General features: G+C 39.5%; 1 protein-coding gene across 1 annotated transcript; it reads right to left on the bottom strand.

The window, feature by feature from the left end:
- Positions 1-3,662: 3,662 nt before the first annotated feature.
- On the bottom strand, positions 3,663-24,173 carry papss1 (3'-phosphoadenosine 5'-phosphosulfate synthase 1). The gene is made up of 12 exons (XM_008287285.1): positions 23,950-24,173; positions 22,025-22,139; positions 21,683-21,918; positions 21,323-21,461; positions 19,227-19,345; positions 18,490-18,603; positions 18,176-18,287; positions 15,263-15,468; positions 11,124-11,259; positions 10,430-10,698; positions 8,408-8,637; positions 3,663-4,834 (listed from the first exon to the last, which is right to left on the bottom strand). Exons 1-12 carry the CDS (start codon positions 24,007-24,009, stop codon positions 4,696-4,698), a joined length of 1,875 nt encoding a protein of 624 aa, XP_008285507.1. The 5' UTR covers positions 24,010-24,173; the 3' UTR covers positions 3,663-4,695.
- Positions 24,174-24,396: the final 223 nt, after the last annotated feature.

The following is a 24,396-nucleotide window of genomic DNA, read 5'->3' on the forward strand; positions in this document are numbered from 1 at the left end:
AACTTCCTAAAAACCCGCTTCATAAAACAATATGTGAGACAGCTCTTTCCACTGCCATTATCACGGTCCACATGATCACACAAAATCATTACTGCTGATGAGCACCGACTCTGTCCTGCACACACTCAGAGCCACACTCAGGAACATGGCTTTCCTTGAATTTTAACCATGTCCTGTATCACTGTATTGCGTTTTTCAAAGTAAAGCCTGTTTTTATCACGACTGGCTTTGAATGGAACTCAAACCAGATGGAAGGAAATTGGAGATAAATGCAGCTGGAGTCCATGTAAAAACAGAACCTTTTGGTGGTATGGGATGAGACAGCGGTGATGTCACTGCATGTATGATGCATGCATGTGTACCAGCAGAACAGAAAATGTATAGAAGAGAAAGGCCACACTTGGGGCATTTAAGCAGTATTAAAGTACACTAACTTTTTCAGAGTAGTTTAACCCTATTAGGGACTTTCATGTTGCCATACGTAGAAGACGTCTTTCGGGGACCCCAAGAAAGAAAACATGCAAAATATTTGTTGGTATTCATTATAGACTTTTATACTATGTTAAATATATTTTCTGATAAGTTGACGTATTTTTGCTTCCAAATGCATGACAAATGTCTCTCTTTTTATATTAAAAAAATTAAATAAAATCCTCAAAAATAATAAAAACAATACATGTCAACTAAACCAAATGGCCTGAGGTCCAAAAGACCCCAAAAGTCCTGAACAGGGTCAAACAACAGATTAAGTTAAACGCTCCAATGTGCTGGTAAAAATGTGCGTGGTTAAAAGACAAGGTTTAAAGAATAGGTCCTGCCATCACTTTTCCTTTTCACAACACCATTTTCTTTGCGCCCAGAAAAGTCTCTCTTTGTCACTAATAAAGTCGATAATTTCGCTTTGAAACAAGAGCAGAATTGTCGAATATTTTATTTTAGTTTTTGCTGTGAGCTGGTATTGTCTATAAAAGGTTGAATTTTAAAGGTATGACCGAGTTAATAGCTTGCTCGCTTAAATGAGCGAATGCTACATCATGTAGCTAGCAGGTTCGCTAAATGTTGTATACCAAAGAATGGTAAGCCTGGTATAAATTAGGCTAACAAAATGTTAAAAGAGAAGATACTGCTAAAAGTCTAGTCGTTACCATTTATTGGACATATTCTTGTGTTTCAAATTAAGTTAACAATCAGATATTTTAGGAAAGTAAGACGGTTTGCCAGTTAGCGGGCTTATCAGTAGCCTACGGGTAACTGGTTTAACGTTGCTGGGGAAAGTCTACTAGTTTAGGAAAGTTAGTAATTTTAGTTGGCAGTGAAGTTGAGGCAACAAATTTTCTTTCATAAATGTTAGTTGCTGTTCATGCAAGTGTTTGTGCTGTCTATCGACCAACTCCGTTGTTCTGTAGGGACAATTAAGTAAGCAATGTGCTTTGTTGCCCGCCAATGCTAGTTAAAACAGCCCCGAGCTTCAGGTGTAATGTAAATCTAGAGGGGAGCTAGTTTGTATTTTACAGTGGAGACAGTTTAGCGAAAAAAACATTGTAAACTAAAGAAAATTGCTCAAAGTTCATCTTGGGTGTTTGCATGTGTTTGCTGTTATTGTACATTTCAGTCTAACATCAGACTCATAAAACATAAAAAGAAATTTAATCCAGCAGTTTGACAGCTAACAGTCACTGTCAGAAACAATGTATATAAGCAACGAACACTGATGAATAATCAATGTATTCAAGATGGTGGATCACAGACACAGCCAGTCTATTTCAATCCACCATTTTCTAGAATCTGTACAGGACATTCCCAGTTGTGGCCTTGCTATTTCTTAAATGCCATTGAAATCATTTTACGTGCTTGAGGAAATCAGAAGAAGTGATTTTAAGGTACATCGAAGAGCTTCTGCTGTGTTTTATAAGAATAAACATCTGAATTTGTTTTTCTGTAAACATGGTGGTGACTAATTTAAATATCAGTTATAATGTAGTTATACTCTGGTTAACTGTGGTTTGTCTCATGTGCATGAGTTCAACATTAATTGGCAATAAGACTGCAACTGTTCTTTCCAAAATTGATAATGTGTCAATTGTTTCCTTGATAAATAATTTAGTTGTTTAGTCCTAAAAATGAAAGTGCTCAAATATCTTGTTTTGTCCATAACACAAAGATATTTAGTTCATTGAAATAGAGGAGGAAAGAAACCAAAAAAATGAAAATCAAGTTTACAAAGCACAAATCAGAAAATGTATTATTTATATATGTATATTTATTTTTCTTCATTTTTATTTCTTTTTATTCTTCTTAAATTGCAGTTTTGAGGGAAAAAAACAGTACAAGTGTAAAACTACCTACTGGTATATTTTTAAACTGATATATGATTACATGCAATCACAACTGTGCTGCACTGTATTATCAAACATTTATTAGCTGATTATACAGCAGTAATAGCTGCTCCCAAAACAAAAGTAAAATCATGTTAATCTCTGGTAATAGCGACATCAGAAAGCACAAAACCCATCCACAGCATATTGTACATAAATAGATTATTATTTATTTATCAACATAACTGAGTAATTGTCAGCCCCTCTGATACACACTAGTTGCAAAACTTAAAAATCTAGTATTAAAAAAATGAAACGAGGTGGAGGCATAAGTCACGTAAACAGCCATCAGACTCAGTACAGTACAAATTTTTCTGGCACCTTCAAGCTTTTTTTTTTCTCTGGCAGTGTGCCACACAGTAACACACCCTCAGAGGGATGAAAAGTTTCAAAGCAAGATCTGATTATGGGGCAAACAAGCTGAAAACGGACCCAGAACGAAAATACACTGTGCATGCTAAAACGAAGATAACATCAAGAGGTTATGGATACACATAGTAACAGACACCTGCATTACCCAGAGCACACACATATCCTCCAGACAGTTAAAAGGACAACAGAAATCATATGGCAACCTCTCCAAAATCATTTGATCATTTTCTGTTGGGGGGGGGACGACAGCTCTTCTTTTGAAGTCACACTGAGGTCCCAGCTTGATCACCATTTGAGATTGAACAAGATCTGGTGAAAGGCAGAAGAAATTGCTGCTGGCAGGTCTCTTCATTACATCTTGGAGTTGGATTAGATGAAGTATCCGGGGCATTTCTGACAGAGCTACTCTTCTCGGTCTAGATTTAACCCTGTGTAGTATGTTCCACTTTCACTGCATCTGGGAGCCAGCTGCAGAGCTCAGTATACAGTGTGCGAGTGTGTTTAAGTCTGATTGGGGTCACTAGAGGGTCCGTCTCATTCAATATACAGCTGACTGACCAACTGGCAGGTCACACAACAGGCAGCGCTAACAGAATTGGAGAAATGTAATTTTAAAGGGTGCATCGTTCATCCAGACGAGAGTGCACTTGAAGCAAATTAGTCACAAAGAGATTTAAATCTATTGAGCTGTCAGAATGTAAACTACAGCAAGATCACAGAAAGCAAAAGGCTGACTTTTCATCAATGGAAGCTGGTTTCTAAAAAACAAGAAAATCTATGTGGTCATTTCAAATGGAGAACATGTTATCTATTTAAAACTCTTTGGTGTGCTCGAAAAGACAAAAACATATATAACACATACCATGCACTGTGTAACAAATGCAAAGATTAGAGGAAGGAAAAGTAAACAAATTGTTCTTTTTGCTAAAAATGGTTTATTGGACAAGGAAGATTACAAATCTGATCCCTTGGTAACCCTCAACCATCTGATTATACAGGCCGACTCTTAAAAATGAATTACCACATGGAAAATATTAGCAACCCTTCAGAGGAAAAAAAATATAAATGATGAAAAAGTAACAAAATACCAAGATGTTGAAGCACCAAAACTACATGCACAACACAGTTAAAAAGAGAAATGTGGCAATGTTAGGACAGAATAAATAGACTAAACAAAAAAAAATGTTAAAAAGATTGAAATTAAACTGAGGAAGGTTGGGGTTGTACATCTTGTAAAAACATCTTTAATGCTGACAAGTGGGACAAAAAGCAGGTGTGGTTCCTAATTCAAACAAGACATCGTGTGAATTGACTTTCTGAAGACCAAGGCACTCAACTTTTACTCAAATACTTGTGTACACCAAATTTGAAGCATTCGCCACAGCCACTTGCACACATACAGTACAAAGCTACTCATTTGAGGTTCAGAAGTGCATTTCGTGGACGAGCAGTTGCAGTAACTTTTTCTTTGTAAATTTGGAAATCACAAATACCCAACATTCACTCCAGGATATTAAAGTACTGGTCAACAGTACTTTTCATACAGGTCAATATGAGCCTTCTTGATCTTTAGATTTTTATGTAACACTTCTGTAACCAGTCATAAGAATATACAGTCATAAAGTTAGTGAGAAAGAAAAACATCTACTTTGAAAAAAACATTATTTTTTTTGTTCTCTTGACATTAACTTCTCAGTACTGACCTCTCCTACTACACTTCACAGTCAGAGTAAGTTTGGTTAAATAAAGCACATACAGCTAAAACACAAATGTGACGAGACTAAAAACCGAGACCAGTTTCATGACTGACAGTTTAGAATAAAAATGACAGACAGAGGCCAGAGCGTGGTTTTTGATAGAAGTGAGTGAGTGGTCCCCACATTCATCTCTTTAAACATCAGCAGAAACTCTTGTGTTCCCATGTTTTTATTCATCTGAGACTCGACCTTCAGGCCTTTTCCAGTGACTTATAGTATTCTTTCAACACGGCCCAGGCCTTCGGTGCCATGAAGCCGTCGGGAGGGTTCTCTCCCTCGCGGGCCATTTTACGCATGCGTGTGCCTGAGATGAAATCAAAATCTTGATGGCTGCAATTAAAAAGAAAAAGACAGAAAAGAGAGTTTTGAGCAACAGGCGTATTTCAATCAATGGAAAGATACTTATCAACAACACAGGCACCATGAGCCAACAGCGCCAGCAGCTGTTTTAGAACTAGTTGGATCAAGGAGCAGGCCAGTTAACATTTCTGCAAACCAAAATGAAGCTCTCATAACACTATCTTGTGACACATCCCACCCTGTGAAATGAGGCGCAGTGATTGTTTGCGTATGGGAATATATTACTCAACTGCATTTCATTTGCTGACCATTTCTCACAACTAGAAATTCCTCTAAAATCGCTCTGTGGGAGGAAAGATAATGTCACGACGCAGCGAGTGCTAGCATGCTAGAGGAACAGCGGTTGGAAAGTGAAGCCAGTACGGCCGACTGTCAACGCTGAGATTTATGTTTAAGGTACTTTCTGGGTTTTTACTACACACTGCTGTCTGCCACAAAATCGTTTTTGTTGTAATGACGAGGAACTGCCAAACTCAACCTCGACCTGAAACAACAGATTTTTTTGGTTTCTTGGGGGAAATCAGGTTTTGCAAGAAATACTGATATATTATCATGTTTTATGTTAATGGTGTAAATTTGCAATCAAACAATTTATTTACACATTCAGCTGTAACTAACAAACTTTCATTTGGAGTCGTGTTCATGCCCACCTGCTCCAGTATGTTCACCAGCTAGGAAAAAAATGCTGTCTGTCCACCATGTGCTGCCGAGCAGATAGTTACAGTGAAAGCCGTTTCCTGCTGCGGCCAAAAACAACCATATGAGAGCAGTGAGAGTGAACAGAAACAGCTGAAACTCTCTATAAAGCTCCATGAGGTTGAGATATACTGCAGATTCTCATGATGGTTCTGTGTAGGTTCACCACTACCTCTTTAACACTGCCATACTGTGATTGTAAAAGCATTGATAGTAGCCGTTTTAAATCGAAATGTCCTATATTGCATGTTTTTCAAGACGGCTTTCTGCTCCTCAAAAAAAACAGCTTGAGTTTTGTTTTCGATTTAAGCCATAATTCTTTTAACCGCTCTGACTGATGGAAGGCGATGCAACATAAAACAAATGTCTGGCAACGATCAGATTCAAGAAAGTATCAAAACAGAAGCACATTCAGTGTTCTGTACACCTACTGGAGGAGGAGAGCAGCCAGCTTAAATAATAAAAAAAATAAATTCTATGGGTAGGGTGTGTCAGAAAATGGTTTGGGTCCATTATGTGTCGATAAAAAAGATAAGTGTGGTGTTTTTATTATGTATTTGGCCGTGTCAGGAAATGCCAGGAATTCAGACTTTTATATGACAATTCATAAACAGATTTGAATGAATAAACAAAAAAACCAACAAGCATTAACACTGCCTTAGTTAATGCTTGTAAAAGACCTACATTTGGGGGTGTTTGTGCACCACACAATACAATCAAACTGTCTGTCTGCATGGAAGAACAGCTTTTCAATTATCAGGTCGTGAATTCTCTTTGTGCAGACACTTAATATCTTTCAGACGTCTTCTCCTCCTGCTTTTATGACATATCGGCTTCTCACTGCACATTGAGTTCACCTGTTAAAGAAAAGATCCGAACATCTTCATGTGTTGCAAGCAACCATAGACAATATTCAGCTCAGAGCAGCTCTGAGCAGAGCCCTGGCACAAGTTACTCACATCTTCACTCTCCTCGTCTATAAATTACTGCGAGGGATAATCAAGACAGTTTTAAACATCTTGTTAACAGACATTTACACTTATCTGCACTGAGCTCACATTCAGAGAGGGCCAAAGCCATGCTATTGAAGGAGTAAATTTTCTAATTGTTATCACATGATAGAGAGCAGCTTGTAGCTCTGAAACATTAAGACTCTGTGAAGAAGACTTTGCAGATCCCTTGGCGTAAGGTAAAGGGAGCTCCAGGCAAATTCTTCTGAGAACATTTTTATACAGTGTCAAATTAGAAACAGCTTGCTGCGATGTGAGCCATTATGCCTTAGAGAGAGACTGAGGGGTATTGTGATTAAGCTGAGCATCCATATTCCTCCTGAAATCTGGCGAGGCGAGCGAGTTTGAAGGAATGGAATGCCATAAATCTAACCAAGTGACCACTACAGACTTTGGAATTCCAGTAGTCTTGAGTTTACTCACTTGCATTAGCATGAAAATGATGGACAAATGATATTACATAGCAAAAAATTAAATGTGGTGCATTTTGCTAAAGAGAGTGAAATCCTTTTTTAAAATGACAATATACAACATATACGTATTTAACCCTAAACCTGTTCATAATTTACCTAAAGTGTGACATTTTTGCGTATATTTGGTAGGGCTGGACCCAAACATCCGAATATTTGTGGTGGTATCTGGATATCAATTTTGCGGTCCAAATACTCACCCACGCCCCCGACCGCGCAATCAATTGGGCCCGAATATCCGGACACCAAAAATTGCAATTCGGACCAGCCTTAATATTTAGATATTTTTTGCTTGTACTTCATTGTTTCTGTTTTGTGGATGTTTGTATCCTTTTGGGTTTTTTTTTTTTTTACATATTTGTCTAAATTAAAGCTTTAAATCCTTAAATTTAACACTGATAACAACAAACTGTTTTATTTTACTGCTATGTCTACTTCAGCAAATACTCCAGACTGACTGTTAGTGGTATTGTCAAACAATATAACCCTATTTTAAAGATAATCCCTCTCATTAAGACGCTGGATACATACAGTTTGAATCCAACTGTGAAATAGGTGACATTCACCAAACAACAGCGCTTCTCCCTCAAAACCTGATGAGGTGTTTCAGAACACAGAGCACTCAGCTGGTGACCTCACTTCAAAGCCAAAGAAACCTAAAAAAAAATGTTTTTCGTAGTATATTAAAACATACTATTTCTATCAGCAGTTTTACTTGTTTTCACAGAAGAACTAGATGTCCCTGATCAACTGTTCACTTTGGACTCATAAATATGCATCATGGAAAACAAAGCAAATCTTTTGATTAGTCTGGCTACATCTCATTTCAACATTTCTGGCTGAGCACAGCTACAGTTGCATAACCCGACGGAGGAGGCTGCATCAAACCTGGAGGAAAGGCAAAGAATTTGCATGATTTTTGTTAGTCATCACGTGCAGTGTCCATATACCGACTTTAATTAATGGCAGGTCTCTGTAATTTTGAGCAACATCAAAGCTCATACTAATCCACTAAACCATTTAACTGTATAAGAAAGAAAAACAATCGCTGTTATTCTTGGCTTGGCGTTTCACTGCAGATAGAAAAGAAGAAAGACAGAAAATGGATGAAAGAGATTTTTTTTATAAACAAGACAAGCCTAATGAGTAATTAATTTAGAGAATATAATTACTGTTTAGGCTGCTCGGTCTAATTGGGCTAAATGTGAGGTATTACTACGGGCTAAGACTACAAAAAAGCTTTTTAATTTAATGTGAGTGAGCACGGCCTGTAAGCCACCCCTCTTTTCCATGATCATCATAAATAAACTTAAAGACCACAGGAAACAAACTGGGACAATGAATTTATAACATAAAGAAGGACTTACTTTTTAGGGTCATAAAAGTCCATTGCTCTTTTGACCTTGTTGTAAGCTGCGACCTTAAAGGGTACAATCTCAAGCGTGATGAGGCCTGGAGCCATGGTAAGGACCTTGGCTCCATGAGTGGGCTCGTACAGGTCCTTTCCTGTGTCGGGATGCGGCATGCCTGCAGGGTCACGTCCCACAATATAGAAATTGGCACCAGCCACCATTCGTGCTCTGCAATGCCACTGAACCTGTGGACAAGAAGCAAAAAGAAAAACTGTAGCTCTGGAAGAAACATAGCTTGACTTGTCCAGGATTTATGAACATGTTCGTGGTTCTACAAGGCAGAACTAAAGCACGACAATTTAACTGATAACTATTACGTTGGTCATGTTTAACAGGTATAATGTTTACTGTGGTCGACATCTTAGTTTAGCATGTAGGCATGCTAACACTTACTAATTAGCAATAGCGAATAAGTGAAGCTGAGTGTGGCATTTGGTCCAAAACCCAATTTTGGAACACATGAAAATGATGACGGACATGCGGAGATAGCCAGAACTGGTCCTGAATGGACAGCATCCCATGAGCACTTACCAGTTAATTACGATATTATAGTCTGATTGACCGGATAATCCGAGGTCATAAGCCTGTGCATTTCATATGGCTTTCTGCTCCCCTTTCACTATCTACTTGTTATTGTCTGCATCTCCAACAAGAAACAAAATAAACTTTTTTTTCCACCCAACTGCTCAGTGGCTCAGTTGTCTGATCGTTTGCATGTTTTTTAGGATGGCAGCATCAATCAAACACTGAACACCGGACCAAACTGAAAATGTCCAGTTCTCACATAGCCAGACCAGTCTTTGGACTGACACACAGCTACAGGAGACGAGTTTATACAGGTTGTTGAAATTACAATTATCACAATTATTCTCAATAATTAATTCAATATTAAATAAATAATATTGAATTACTTATTAATCACTAGAGGAAAATATTACTTATTTTGCAAGTATTTTTCCAGTGAATGAAGAGTCAACTCAAAATATTCTATATGACAATTCAATTCATTCTACTTCTATAGCACTAACTCATTACATATGTGATCTCAGGGCACTTCTCACAGTGAAGTGAAAGCTTTAAAATTATACAAAGAAACTACAAAATGTAGTTTAGAGTAAAATTATAGAAGATCAGCTGAAATCTGAAAACATGAACTGTCTTCACAATTTTCACTTTTGAGCAGACCTAAACTACCTCCATATAAGTTCAGCGAGTCAGCCTGCTTCAATTTCTCCCCTGAGGGACTTGCAGTCACTATAAGCACTGAGGTTCTTCTGTTTCTCATTATCAACAATTGTTAAATCTACCCATTAATCCTTGACAATTACCAACAATACTGCCATTGGGTTTGTGCCTATGTAATTTGTGTATTTCAGGATCTGTGATTTCTAGATTAGACTTACAAAACAAGTGGTTTCAGCTCCAGGCAGGCTTTCAGTGTGTTGCTAAAGAGCAGTCTGCTCCTATCAGAGGGATTTCTATTATTTGAGTTACATGCAGACCAAGAGTATAAGTTGTTTGTAATGGGTTAACACAGGCAGAACTAGAACACTAAGACTGAGATTGTGCCTGGCCCTCAAAACCTCTCATTCAGAAATACAAACCAAATAAATTCACTGCCTGTCATCCACAAGCCTGCAATCTGCTCTCAATAATTTGTGCCATAGCTTTCCCATTATCATAAGTGAATGATTAAAAGATTCCCAGCTACACAGCTACGCTCAGTCACACGGAGATGTTTGTGTATGGCATGGAAACACTGAACAGAGGGTCCCAAGACAATAGTAAATCCCCTTTCCTGCCATTTTTCACTCTAAAAAAATTGCAGACAAAGTATGTGACAGTTCTCGTCCCTCTGTGTCTGTTGTCATTATTCAGCGCTGCAGCCATTTTGTTCTCAGAAGAAAACATGATGCCTTTGTTTAAAGAAACTTCAAACATGCAACGGCCAATGTGACATTTTTTGATAATCATTACCTCAGTTGGCCCTGCATACATCATGGGTGAAGGAAAAATAGCAACAATGGTCGAGTCTGGATTTAGGACGCCCTCTTCCAGCACAGCAGCGTGCTGCTTCATTCTCCAAGGCAGCGGCACATCATCGTCTTTGGTCCAACCCCCCAGTGGGTGGAGCAGCAGAACGGGCCGGCGGTAACCTCGCTCGATGAGACGCTTGTGGGTGTCCTGCATCAGAAGAGCGTGGCCGTTGTGGACTGGGTTACGGAGCTGGAAGGCAAATACGGCATCTAAACAAAGAGAATGGTGTAGAAAGGTTTTTTAAACTACAATCACACACACATATCCGTATACATCTGTACAAGACAAACAACAGGCCACAATGTACCCATAGATAATCAAGCTGCTGACTGCCTGACCTCTGGAACCGCATACAGTGTGTGTCACTGGTGAAGGACTGAATCACACCAGTCATTTCTCCTGTGACCTCTCTACTCCAACTCCTCTCTTGCTTTACCAAAGTCTAAACAAAGAATAAAAATACTGGAGCGAGAGGACTATCCAAAATTGTCCTCTTCTTTAAAAGAAAAAAAAGGGAGCAGTTGATAATTGTTGTGACATTATCATCGCCCTCCCTGGTCCAAGATGTCGTCACCATTTTACTTCAGTTCTAACTGAAAATAAACCAAGGCCAACTGAACTTACTGAACCATACCTGCATTCATTTCTTTAAACTTCTGTTTGAGCTCAGTGGGTGTCAGTCGGTACTGGTCGAGTCCATCATTCCAATAGATCCTGTCCAGAACCTGCAGGTCTCCACCAACCAGCCAGTCTCCACTTTCCATCACCATCTGAAAACAGAGCCACAATGATCACGACAGTGAACACAACTCAAACATAACCCAGACTTAAGACACTATGGTCCTTAAAAACTTCACTGCGCTGGAGGCCGGCCTGTCTGAATTCTAATAAAACCCCTGAGTTATTACACAGTTGCAACAGGGACACAGAGGCATAAATCAAAGTCTCAGTGTGTCGTTAAACAGCCAACAAAACTCTGGCTTGTCTATCCTTCTGCATTTGGTCACAACTGCTACCTTAATTTCAATAACAGTGCAGAGACAAAATCAGATTGTGTTCCATGGTGAAACCTGGTGATGAGCTCATGACCACATTGGAGAGAAATTTTCCTCTCCTGAGATTCATCCAACAATGTCACCAAAGTGCTCAGGATCCAGGCAAAGGCTGCTATTGTTTCAGGCAATATCTTTTGCCTGCATCCTGTGGCTCTTATGAGACCGTAGCTAGAGTTACTGAAAACATTGGCCTGTGCCATGTTAATGTGATACAAAGAGACAAATGTCTACAAAAAGAAGCACAGCTCCAACACTGAGACTTAAAGAACTCCAAAAAAAAGGCCAGAAATAAAATCAAAAAGATAATTTGGGAGTTGATTAAAAAAAAGGAAAAAAAATCCATGTCACTGATGCTGTTGACATGTAATTTATCACGTGAATACTCTTTGATATCTATACTTCACCAACGGACTGATTTCAGTTTCATCTGGCAAACTGTACATAAAGTGTTGTCAGCAGCAGAGGTGTCTACGTGATGTGAAAAATAGCCACTTGGCTGCGTTCGTTGCAAAAAAATTTCAGCTTCATGTTGCAATTTGTTTTTCACACTCCAGTTCATCCAACCTGTCCACTGCTGGCCTGATAAGAGTCATGAAAGATGCGTAACAGTCTTATTCTTTGGAGAGACCAGCAGCATAGACAAGTCAATTTATTTTCCCCAACAGAAGTAAATGGAAAGTATAATGTCCACATGGATAAGCCAAAGGAGGAGGCCTCCGTTTGACCACTTAAGTGCCCCACGGCTTCACATGTGAAAAGGGGCCTAGGCAAATAAACAGCAACTACAACCATAGCTTCTGGTGGAAAGGGCTCCTGTCTGACTGACGGATAGGTAAACAGGAAAAAGTGGATTAACTACATGTTATGTTGAGCTGGTCATTTCTTATTGAAAAGAAACAGGATAAAAATGTTGCAGCTATCAGTACAGAGGTGTGCTGACAGACTGGCTCCGGTGCAGGGAGTTAAGCATACACTTCTGTATACATACACACACATTTTAATGAGTGAGACCTTAATCAAAGCAGGCTGAACACACATGTTAAGTTGGAGAGGATAAAGAATGACAGTTGTGGAAATACAGAGCACACAGCATATGTTTAAAGCCAGCACTGAGGCATCAGGTGTTGACAGTGAAGAGTCATGGTACCAATTTATGAACGTTGCAGCTTCTAATGCATCTTAAAACACATCGTCAAGCCAGACTGCATCATAAACAAGGTGAGACAAAAAAAGATATGCACTAAAATTAAAAATGACTGCCAACTGCGCTGAAATATTGAGACAGCTGTTGTCTGGTGCTCAAGTTGGCCAGAAATTTTAGCAGCAGAGGGTTTTAAAATGAGTCAGTGAGGTTTACAGTAAGTCTGACCCCAGGGAGTGAAATCACCACGTAGGACACTGTTAGTTCTGTCTTGAACCTTTGCCAATACAAAAATGGCTGACCAACTTCACTAATCCTGAAAACAATGAGAATATAAAGCAACTTTTAAAATTAACTCTGACTGTAAGTTCACACAGATGGAAGCAATAAAGCAATTTGACAAACGTCTTTGTCAGTAAGGCCAGACAGTTCCGTTCTTTTACAGCTACAAGTCAATGTCACTCTCTGCAGAATGTGCAGAACCATTCTGGGACATTACTTCGCCACAGAGTCTACCTGAGCTCCACAGAAGTCGATAGGACACAGATGGAAATAATTCCTGGATATATTTGGAGAAGGGTTGGGTGAGCAGAAAGGTGAAAGCTGGCACTCGCACAGTCCAATCTCAAACACATTTTGGTGGAGGCTGAGCAAGAGACTCTGCATCCAAATATAACACCTGCAAACGAGGGTGGACCAGAAAGATCAAGTGATTACACTGGGCGTCCTGACAGACTGTGAGAAAAGCTCCACTCCTCCACCTATTCAGTCTTTCCATAAGCAATGTAAAAAGGCCAGCTGGGATCTGTGTTCTATCAGTGCCGAATCCAGGGAGGCAGTTTGCTTTCACATGCACAGTGTTTATCACATAGCACTCCGAGACAGACAGTCTGGAGCTCTGCAGATGCTGTTCAGTATTTTTTGCCAAAAGTTAAGCTTCTATACCATTTCTGACATATTAGCCCCTATTCTAAATTCAGTTTTCATGATAGGACTGAATTTGAAGTGAAGAAACTAATTAAAAGTGATTTTGACTTGAATAATCCGAAACTGATCTTTGCATTTGTGTCTTTTTTCAGAAAACATGTCACCTTTGTGCAGAACGTCATGTGTTATGATAGTCAATGTCACGTGAATAGTTAGTCTATATGGGCGAGCCACAGTTTGCGGATCTCAATCTTGTCAATTCAGAAAATGCATATAAAAAGAGGGATAGACTGTAAAAAGACTGCACACTGATGTGAACTCTGTGTTTGTCCACAGGATATTTCTTCTGGCTGCGAGATAAAGTGCAGTGGAAGCCTTTAAAGTCATGTGGACAGTGTGTGAATTATACTTTTTTCAGTCTGTCCCTGCTGGGTAACTTATGCTAGTTATCCAGCTGTTTGCAGATGTCCGGCTGATGTCGTGTCAACATAAACAGTGAATTAGTGAGCAGTCTTCCCGTTTTGTCCTGCCTTTGCTCAGACTGATGATTAAAGTGATGTCTGTGCTTAGTCGAAGCATCTGGTGCTGGTCTTCCACGTGTAGCTGTACGAGATAGCATTCGTTTGCTAAAATGAGCAAAATGATAACGCCTTGACAAGTAGTGCAGGTTTAGTCTTTTTGCATTTGCCCTAGTTTTATAAACAGGAAATGTGTTTACAATTAAGCCCATCATGTGTAGTTAATACAATTTTACACTCAAGGAAACATCAGTGTTGCTCTCTTGTTGACTGTGCAGGAAATCGACGTTCCAAGATAAATTCTAAGAACTGCTTAAAATCAGCAATTCAGTCCAATTAATTCTGGCTGCTATTGTATGAGGCAATACCTTCCACCTGTCTCATGTGGCAATTCTGAGACCGTAGCTAGAGTTACTGAAAACACTGGCCTGTGCCATGTTAATGTGATACAAAGTGACAATTTTATAGAGACTAGGCAGTAAAGAAGCACAGCTCCAGCACTGAGACTGAGAGGACTCAACGGAAATGACTCTGAAAAGTTGAAGTTGGAAAAAAAAAAAGAGAGAAACTAATTCATGTCACTTGTTTTGTTGACATGTAATTTATCATGTAAATACGCTTTGATATCCATACTTTACAAAGGGACTGATTTCAGTTTGATCTGGCAAACTGTACGTAAAAATGTGAGTGCTGTCAGCAGCAGAGGTGTCTACATGATGTGATCAATAGCCGCTTGGCTCGGTTGTGATTTGTTTTCCACGATTCAAATCATTCCAACCTGTCCACTGCTGGCCTGGCAGGAGTCATGTAAGATGCTCAACAGCCTTCTTCTTTGAAGAAATCGGCAGCAAAGAAAAGTCACGATTGATTTTCCTAATAAAAGTGAAAAAAAACTATGTCTGTGGATCAATCCAAGAAAAAGGGCCACATACATATGTGCTGTGTTTAACCATTTCAAGTGCCCCTTGACTTCACATGTGAAAAGGGGCCTCACCAAATAAACAGCGACTGCACCATAGCTTCCGGTGAAGGAATCCAATCAGTTCTCGATGGGAGATTATTGCCAATATCCAGCCCTACTCCAGAAAAATAAACTGTGACCCTGAACGAATCTGTCATCTCAGACACTGACCTTGATGTAGGGGTGGTCCTTGCAGGTGGTGCCCCACTGTCGAGCACATCGCTCTTCTTTTCGGTGTTCATAAAATTCAGGGTTACGAAGGATGGCCACTCGCCTGCCCTCATAGACCAGAGCCACAGCTGTCACACCATCCAAACGCTCCTTATCTGCAGTTGACACTGGCAGCACCACAGGCACTGAGAGGTTGATAACACCACCTATGGGACGAAAAGGCGTCAGGGAAAATACTACAAACATACAGCTAGTGATTATTTTCAGCATTAATCTCAGCAATTTTATCTTTTAGTCAAAAATCAGAAGGCTGAACAATCACCTATTATAATTTCCCTAACCCTAACCCCAGCCTGTGGTGGCATGCAACTCATTCAATTCAAATTACACGAAAAGATACCATTTGCATTTTTAACCTGTACCATGATTAGAAGTTGGAGAAATGTTACCAAAGAAAGCCTGAGAAGAAGATGACTGTAAGCTAGTAGATAAACACTGATATTAAAATCTATATCTTTAAATTGTTTTATTTTTTTTTGGTAAACCACATTAGCCAATACTTTGTTAAAAAGAAAATGCATTAAAATAAAGTGTTTCAGGGATACATAGGGTGTGTTTTGGTTAGAAACACTGAATGAACAGTGGATTCAGATCCTCTCTCTTTCTTTTGCACTTATTGCTGCTGTAGATTTCAGTTTGAAAAAGGAAAAAATGGAATGTAGCCCACCAATCTGCATCCCATAACCAACAATGACAAAGTGACAACGCTTTTCAAATGCCTACAAATTCATTAATAACAGACACTGAAATATATCATCTATCATCCAAGTGTTCAGACCTCTTCCTGTAGTTCAGCTTGTGGTCAGATGCCTCCTGTTTGATTTAATTATGAGCATTATATAGAACTTGAGAGCACTTCACCTGTGGTAAATGTAATTGATTGGACATACTGTACTTCATAAAGAGGACTCAAAGCTATAACTGGTGTCTACAAATGTACTGAATAAAGGGTCTGAATACTTGGCAAATGCAAGTTTTCAGTTTTTGATTTTAAATAAATCTGCAAAAATTTTTTAGTTTTTTTAATTCTCTGTCACTGTCAATAATGTGTCAAAAAATACCTATTCTAACTATGTACATTTTTTAGAATACAAGTCTAAGTACTTTTTTAAGGCACAGCAGTCATGAATACATGAATCATGAAAGTCATCATCACGAAAGGCAGGTTAAAATGTTCAAAGGTTAGGTATGTGCAACAAAACAGCTTAACCATTCTAGTAAAGTATCATGTTGTACGCCTCCAGGCTAAATGTGGAATATACAGCTCAACCACAGACTAGTGTGTCTTCAAACCTGCAATTTAAGAAGCTCGAGAAGAAAAATCCTCTGCTGCTTCAGTGGAGCTTGACCCTTTCTTATTTCACGACTTGATAAGTGTGGTGACAGCGCTCTTTTGGCGCATTCATTTTGCCATCCAGCTTGATGAAAACGTTGAGACCAGCACGCTTTTCACATCGCATCACATGAAATACTGTGTAGACAGGAGGGGATGCTGACTGCTGCTTCCCCCACCTCCCCCTGGACCCTTCTCTGGTCCCCTCTGTCACAGTGCAGAGCTCACAGCTGGTTCCAATAAAATGCACACGCAGGACTGCCAAATGTCTGAACGAGGGAGACACAATCTTGAATTTGTATTTCTGTTTATTTTTCCAGACTTCTTGATTAGCGAAACCTGCAGTTTTATGCTTCCCGACCAGTTTTAGCATTAGTGTGTGTGCAATCAATCCTTTCGCTGTCAAATCCCAGGAAGGAAGTGAAAATGGACAAATGGTGGTGTGTGGTGTCAATCAATACAAAAGCTTCTTCCTCTCCATCCCTTTCCCTTGGGACGAACAGGAAAGTGAATCATGACTTTTCACATCTATATTTATATATGTCTGTCTCTAATTTTGTTCTAAGCTGTGAGATGTAGATGGTTTTATCCTTCAGTTGTTTTATATACACCTGTCAAAATGTAAAAAATTAAATACAGCCTATGTTAACTCGCACTATATATCGTGTTGTTTTCATTTCCGTGTGTGTGTATTTAACAAAGTATTTGGCATCACAATACAGAGCTGACGTTTAAGTAGTCACATGTGTAGTAAAAGTGACTTTTTGTCCTGGAATTTCAAACAACACATGAGAAATTGCTGTAATTACACAAACAGACTCTAGACTCAATATGATTCATTTTTTTTAAAGTCTGCCAAAAAAATGGAGACACTCAAGAGTGCTGGGTGCAAATGGAATCATTATTTCATTACTTCCGAATCTACATGTAGGCCAGCCTCACTTCTGATTTTATCCATGTGATTCTGCCCGCTTGGTTAACTCGTATTTAAGTCTCTCAGCACATTCAACACTGCACAATGTTCATTGCCGGCTGCAGCGACACATAACGGGAGTATGTGCTCATCTAATTTAATGCTCCATTTATTCAAAGTGCTACATTTTTTACTGGAGCGCAGAAAAAAGGGACAGCAAGGAGTGCAGCCAACAGAGGGTTCAACCTTTATAAATAAAACCAAACTTGAAAATGTTAAAATGACACTCTTGAATCATCCCTAAGGACAGGCTGACTAAGAGAACATCTGGGGAGTCCCAACATAAAACACAAACCAGAGCTTACTCAAATTCTAGTAAATGTGCAGGATAGTTTAGTGATAGCAGCACCAGAAAGTGATGTACAAAATTCAACAACTCCATCCAAGTGCTGAGAAAAATGCAGAAATGTCCCTACAGAAACCATCTGCTGTTTTTTGGTAATCCATTTTGTGAGCACTCGACTCCACCTAGTGCCTTCTCTTTGACAATGAAATGGTAGGATTTTGTTTTACACGGTAAAAGCAATGATTTGAAACTACATCTTACCGTCCAGCAGACAGTCAAAATGTAGACACTGCAAAAACTCTCTCTCCCTCATAAAGCCATTCAGAGGAGTGGCCCAGCCTTCAGCCAGCACCTGCACCCACTGCATGTCCACCTGAGGATTATACAAACAGTGGCATACACACATACCAGGTTACATTTTGACCAACTTATCATAAAGTGCAAACTACCAGGTTATAGGAAAACACACCAATGGATTTATTGAGGACTATTAATGTTTTGTGAACAGTACAAAGAGTTATTTTGCTTCATTTTATTTTAGATTTATGAATATTAGAAAAGACAATCATAACTACCTTCCCAATTTGTACCGCCGGGAGAGTCTCTGCGTCCGCCTTAGCTAGATCCAGTTTATTCTCCTGAACATACAGCTCTTTCACTTCATACGAGGCATCAACAGGAACTATATCCTACAGAATTAAACATGATAATGTCAAATTAACAATTATAAAGGAACCTATCCATCATCTATACACCACTGTATCCTCTGTAGGGTCGTGGGGGAGGGACTGGAGCCTATCCCAGCCCACTTAGGGCAAAGGCAGGATACATGCTGGAGTGCACTAACATTCACACCTATGGACAATGTAGAATCACCAATTAATCTCAGCATGTCTTTGGACTGTTGGAGGAAGCTGGAGAATCCTGGTGAGAACCCACACAGGCACAGTGAGAACATGCAAAGTCCACACAAGAAGACCCCAGGATGGGCATCAAACCCTTCAAAGTTGTGAGGTGCCAGTGCAAACCACGGACCACCATGTCAAATTATAAAGAAATCAATACACAATACTCTGCGTAATGAAGATGTTGGTAAAGGTTTATAACTAAATATAATTCAAAATATTTATTCATACAAGTGCAGATGCACTAACATCATTCATACAAACATGATGCTTCCCTGCCCCCTAGTGGCAATATGATGATGCCATTGTTTTATGTGTTAAGTCGCTCGCATTTTCTGTAATGATGCCGTTAAAGAGGACATAGCTGATTAAAAATATACACAATGCATGATATTTCTGGTGCTCACCCTCTCCTGAAGCAGATCAACAAGCTGTTGTATGCACTCGTTCACATTGCAGGAGTCGGTCTTCAGCACCAGCTCCGGAGCCTCTGGCTTCTCGTACTCTGAGTCAATACCAGTGAAACCTGATTGAAAAAAATGAAAATTTAATGCACAGCTCGAGTTGTTTTTTATTCAATATATTCAACTCCCAAGGCACATTTTCAGTAAAGACTATTTCTTGTGTACTTCTGTTATTTTACAGATGTGAAATGAACACAGTATAAAAAATACAGATGGTGTCATATCACGGTGCCTGTAAACCAAGTATTTTGTACCCTTTAATTATTAACTGTACAACCATGATGTATAGCCACTCTATCCATAATACATAAACTACTGCACACGTGTGTTTAGCAGAGCTGCAGCGAGAAATGGACCACTGATCAGGGAAGTCATTAGTAACAAACATCAACTATCAAATTAGGGTGTAACTAAATACATCATTTGGACATCAACAGATAATGTGCTCTGAACAAACACAAACAGAATATAAATTTCAACAGTATATCTTTTTTCTCTTCTTTACATTAGGGAATAGCTGATTGTGTGGTAAAGAAACTGTGCTGTGCTGAGAGCAGACAGGTGCTGGTGTGTTAGTAGTACAGAGTGAATGTAGCAGAGCCAGTTATTATCTGGAAGCTGAAGCAAGAAAGGTTAACCCATTGTGCTTTCCCCTAATTGCAAGCGGGGTCACAATACTGCAAACGGTATCCTATGTAGAGTGCAGAAGCTGCAGCAGGTCACCTGTTTAAAGTTCTTACAAACATAGGGTGAGGAGAGTCAAAGGAATACAAAAAGAATAGAATTAATTCTAAACATAGACTGTGATTTTGCCTCTGCAATCTGTATACACTGTATCACAGCCGTGTTTTTTTTTGTTTTTTTGTTTTTTTTACAGTATTTCCTCACGATGTTGTGCACCATGATACGTCCACTGATGAGTCACCACATTAAAATCACAGACAGGTGAGGTAAATTTGGAGCGTTGATCATCATGTGACAATGTAATGTTCAACCGTGTATCCCGGCATTTATGTAGCTGTTACTTAAGTCTCCTTTAAACATCAGTTTTCTTTTAATCTTATGGCAACAGAATGTGTCGTGTTCATGTCTAAATTAACACCCTGGTCACTTCTCTATAGAAGCCGCAAACTTACTTAGTCATTCTTACTAACATTTCTGTATCACTTTCAACACTGCAGAAGTCACAACTGCATGCTGCTACATTATCAGACAGGCACACACATTATACACGTTATAGTTCAGGTTGTGTGAAGCAATTTGGGAAAGGCTTTTTCCACTACCGGTTATACTAGTTGGATAAGGAGTCTATACACACATGAAAATTGGGCATAAAACTTATGTAGAGATATTACTGAATGTTTTGGGTCTGGGTTAAACAAAAACAAAAAAAAAAACATTGTCCTACAATATCTTCTCAAAACTATGGGTCATGAACAGGTATTGTTTATTATGTTTGCAGAGTGAGGAGGGAAATAAAATGCATCATTGGTATCTTTAATTTATTGTACAAAGCCTAAACTACAACACAAGCCGGGCATGAAGGAGGGAAACAGTCTGGGGAAAACGACACATACAAGGGAACTCTAACTGCAGAAAATAAAATAGTTTTTATCATTTATTTAATTAAAGAAAAACTGTTGTTGGTCTGTATATTTTGAATAGCTAACTAAGGGGAGTATGAATGGCTATGTAAAACAATCTGATGCAAAAAAAAAAGCAAATGCAGCAAATTTTTACCACGTGTGGTGTAAATACAAAAAGATACAAATAAATACAGATATTAGGGTGAAGCACACAGATCCAGAAAATGGATTCGCATTACACCCCTAAGACAAAAGGAACACTAACAAAGACCAACCTGATTTTCAGAAATGACACAAAATACAGAATACTGAGTCAGGATCGCACTGCTGCTTTAAAAAAAGAGCTGTTCCAGAATGTGACTTACATGCCAAATGTCAAGTCATTTATCAAGTTTTATCATGTGAATGTTGGGATCATACACTGCAAACAAACAGAATTAAATCATACTGTACCTCTTATCTCCCCAGCTCGGGCTCGCTTGTACAGCCCCTTCACATCCCTCTGCTCACATACGTCAAGTGGGGCGTCAACAAAAACCTCAAAGAAAGGCAGGCCTGCAGCCTCGTGGATCTTCCTGGCATTAAGGCGATCCTGACAGACAATAACCATACACAAAATGAGATGCAAAAGACGACTGAAGTCAAACAGTTAGTGAAAGATACTACATTTTTGAGGCTCAACAGGTTTGGTTATTTTTCTGTTTCAAGAGTACACGACAGTATACTGTGCTGGTGATGCCTAGGCACATATATTCCTGTAATCATCTAATTCTCTCATTCAGTTGCTGATACTGTCTCTGGAGAGTCACTCACCCTACTGTAGGGAGAAATGAAACTGGCAATGCAGACCAGCCCTGCATCAGCAAAAAGCCGGGCCACCTCAGCAATGCGCCTAATGTTCTCTTCACGGTCCTCTGGGCTGAAACCAAGGTTTTTGTTCAGCCCCTGACGGATGTTGTCCCCATCCAGCGTGTAGCAGGGAATACCATGACACACAAGGTACTCCTCCAGAGCCATGCTCACTGTGGTCTTCCCTGCACCAGACAAACCTTTACAAGGAAGAAAAGCACAGGATTATGGAAAAAAAAAATACTTGCATGCATTCATTAATTAATGCCATCCTGGAATGTGTTTTGTTAACATCTCGTAACCTACCAGTCAGCCAAACGGTGCATCCTCTGAATCCTCCTCTTGTGCCCACAACCTGCCCTCGCTTGTTTCGGCTTACATGATGAGCTTGATAGGTGACATTAGTTGCCCGTTGCATTCCCTGAAATGATACAGATTTAGTGTCAAATCAGCCCACCTGCAGCCCAGTAATACATATTCTTAGAAAACACATCAAGCCTCACAAACTTAAAATTGATCATACAAAAAATCTTCTTAAAAGTGGTCTTATATAATTAATCAGAAATCTGCAGGCTGTTCTGTATTATGACACAAACTTAGAACATGAATGTAGAGCTGCAAGGAATGATCATTTGCATTCTCATTTAAAGTAGTAATTATTATCTAACAGCTTTGCCATAACCAACGGTGACATATACAAAGTTCTTGTTGGGTTAAATCAGCAATGCAAAACCAAAGATGGGTTTTAAATCCTAAGATTTGAGAATGCGTTCATTCTTGGTAGAAATACATTCAAATTTTAAAAAGTTGTCACCTGACTAACTATTTCTGTGTTGGTGAGTTTGTCTGAGATTATTGTTTGTGCTGTTTGTAGGATTCTAGAAAACCATGTTGGTTAAAGATACTGCAGTGCAGAGTTCCTCACTGAGCATTTTAACAGTGAATCAAACAAACGTTTCTGCTTGCTGAAGTAGATCACCTACAAAAAGCACAGAAAAACTTGTTTAACCAGAGACTGCCTTATTCCAGAAACCATTTACACTCATGATACAAACTGTTTGATAGATCAGCTATAGTGATTTCCCCTTAAATGTCCTTGGCATAGAGGATCACAACTGGCAGTATAACCAACCACTGAGCAGCAACTGAATCTCACTAATAACTCGAGGGGCACGGCATTGTAATTGGCTTATATAGTTTGTTCTTGTTGATCTTATTTGCCCTCTTGGTCAGTACAAAGTCATCTTATGAACCGTTAAAGCCTGTCAGAACTTGTGTCCTGCTGTCATCTATCTGTTGCATAACGTGGAATGAATCTGCTGTGGGTTTGTGCATTTGTCTGAGATGATAGTCTGGTAGATTCTGGAAGAACAGGATAGTTAAAAGATATTGCAAGGCAGAGCCAGCCACTGAGTGTAAAAAGCACAAATCAAACCAAGCAACTGTGCATGCAGAAGTAGATTACCTGTAGAAACACAGAATAAAGTCTTATACTCGAGACTGCTTTATTTCAGAAAACCATGCTCATAATGCAAACTCTGTGGTTGATCTGCAACAGTGACTTCTCCTTAAATGTCTTTGACTTACAACTTGCAATGTAATGAACCACAGATTGGCAACAGAGTCTTACTACCAACGTGAGGGGCATGGCATTGAGATTATATCAACACACCTTATGAACACTTGAAGCCTGTCACAACTTGTGTCATGTTGTCATCTATCCGTTGCATAACAAAGACTGACTCTGCTGTGTGTTTGTGTGAGAATACTGTATGAAGGATTGTGAAAAACCATGATGTGCAAAGACACTGTAGTGCAGACTTAGCCACTGAGCATCTGAACCATTTTCAAACAAGCATTCGTGCTTGCAGAAGTAGGCTACGTATGAAAAGCACAGGAGGTTTTTCTAACCGTATTTCACTCAGAAAGATGCTGGAACCCTCGTGTGTAATGTTATCACAGCTGCAAAGGCACTCGCCAGATAGTTGAAGCCTTTCCAAAACCAAATAAAACTCATTAGCCAATTTTCAGCTAGCAAGGCTTCAAACACAGAGCTAGCTTTGGTGTGTAGCAGTCGAGCTAACGGTAAATGTGCTAATTAAACTAGCTGCCTGGCCGGCTAGCCTGTTAGCTCATTAGCAGCTGGTGTGTGGAGGTGGACGGACATGATGAAACGTCGGGTTGAACTAACACAACTTGGCCAAAAAAGAAAAAAAGAAAAGAAAACTCACCCAGCTCTCGGCAGCGTTGCTTAGCTTCTGTTTCTTGTGCGAGTTGCCATGAGTCTCCATGGCCGGCAGCAGTCAATGGCTGGTTTAACCGGCTTTAAAACAAACACACCGGATGACAAAAAGCAACGGGCTCGTTGTTTCCGAACACAGGTACCGTTAATGTTGATTTATAGGCACAGGTACGTTCAGTGAATGGAGGAGCCCGGAGCCGAGGAGACCTGGCACCACCACCGGGAAGAGCGGCCACGTCACCGGCGAAGAGCTGACGCATTTCCTCGGTATGTGGTGGATTCTGGAATGAACTGGCCTGAGATCAGTTTAGCTTCATCATCGTCTCCTGGAACTAGACAGCGACTCAGCGACTCCACTGATCTGCGACCTGTTCTTGTCAAAGACGCAAAGAAACATCTAGTTCTCAAGATGTAACATAAAATTAGTTTAATCATT

This window comes from Stegastes partitus, unplaced genomic scaffold (genome assembly GCF_000690725.1).
Source record: "Stegastes partitus isolate 25-593 unplaced genomic scaffold, Stegastes_partitus-1.0.2 Scaffold11, whole genome shotgun sequence".
NCBI classification, from domain to species: Eukaryota; Metazoa; Chordata; class Actinopteri; family Pomacentridae; genus Stegastes; species Stegastes partitus.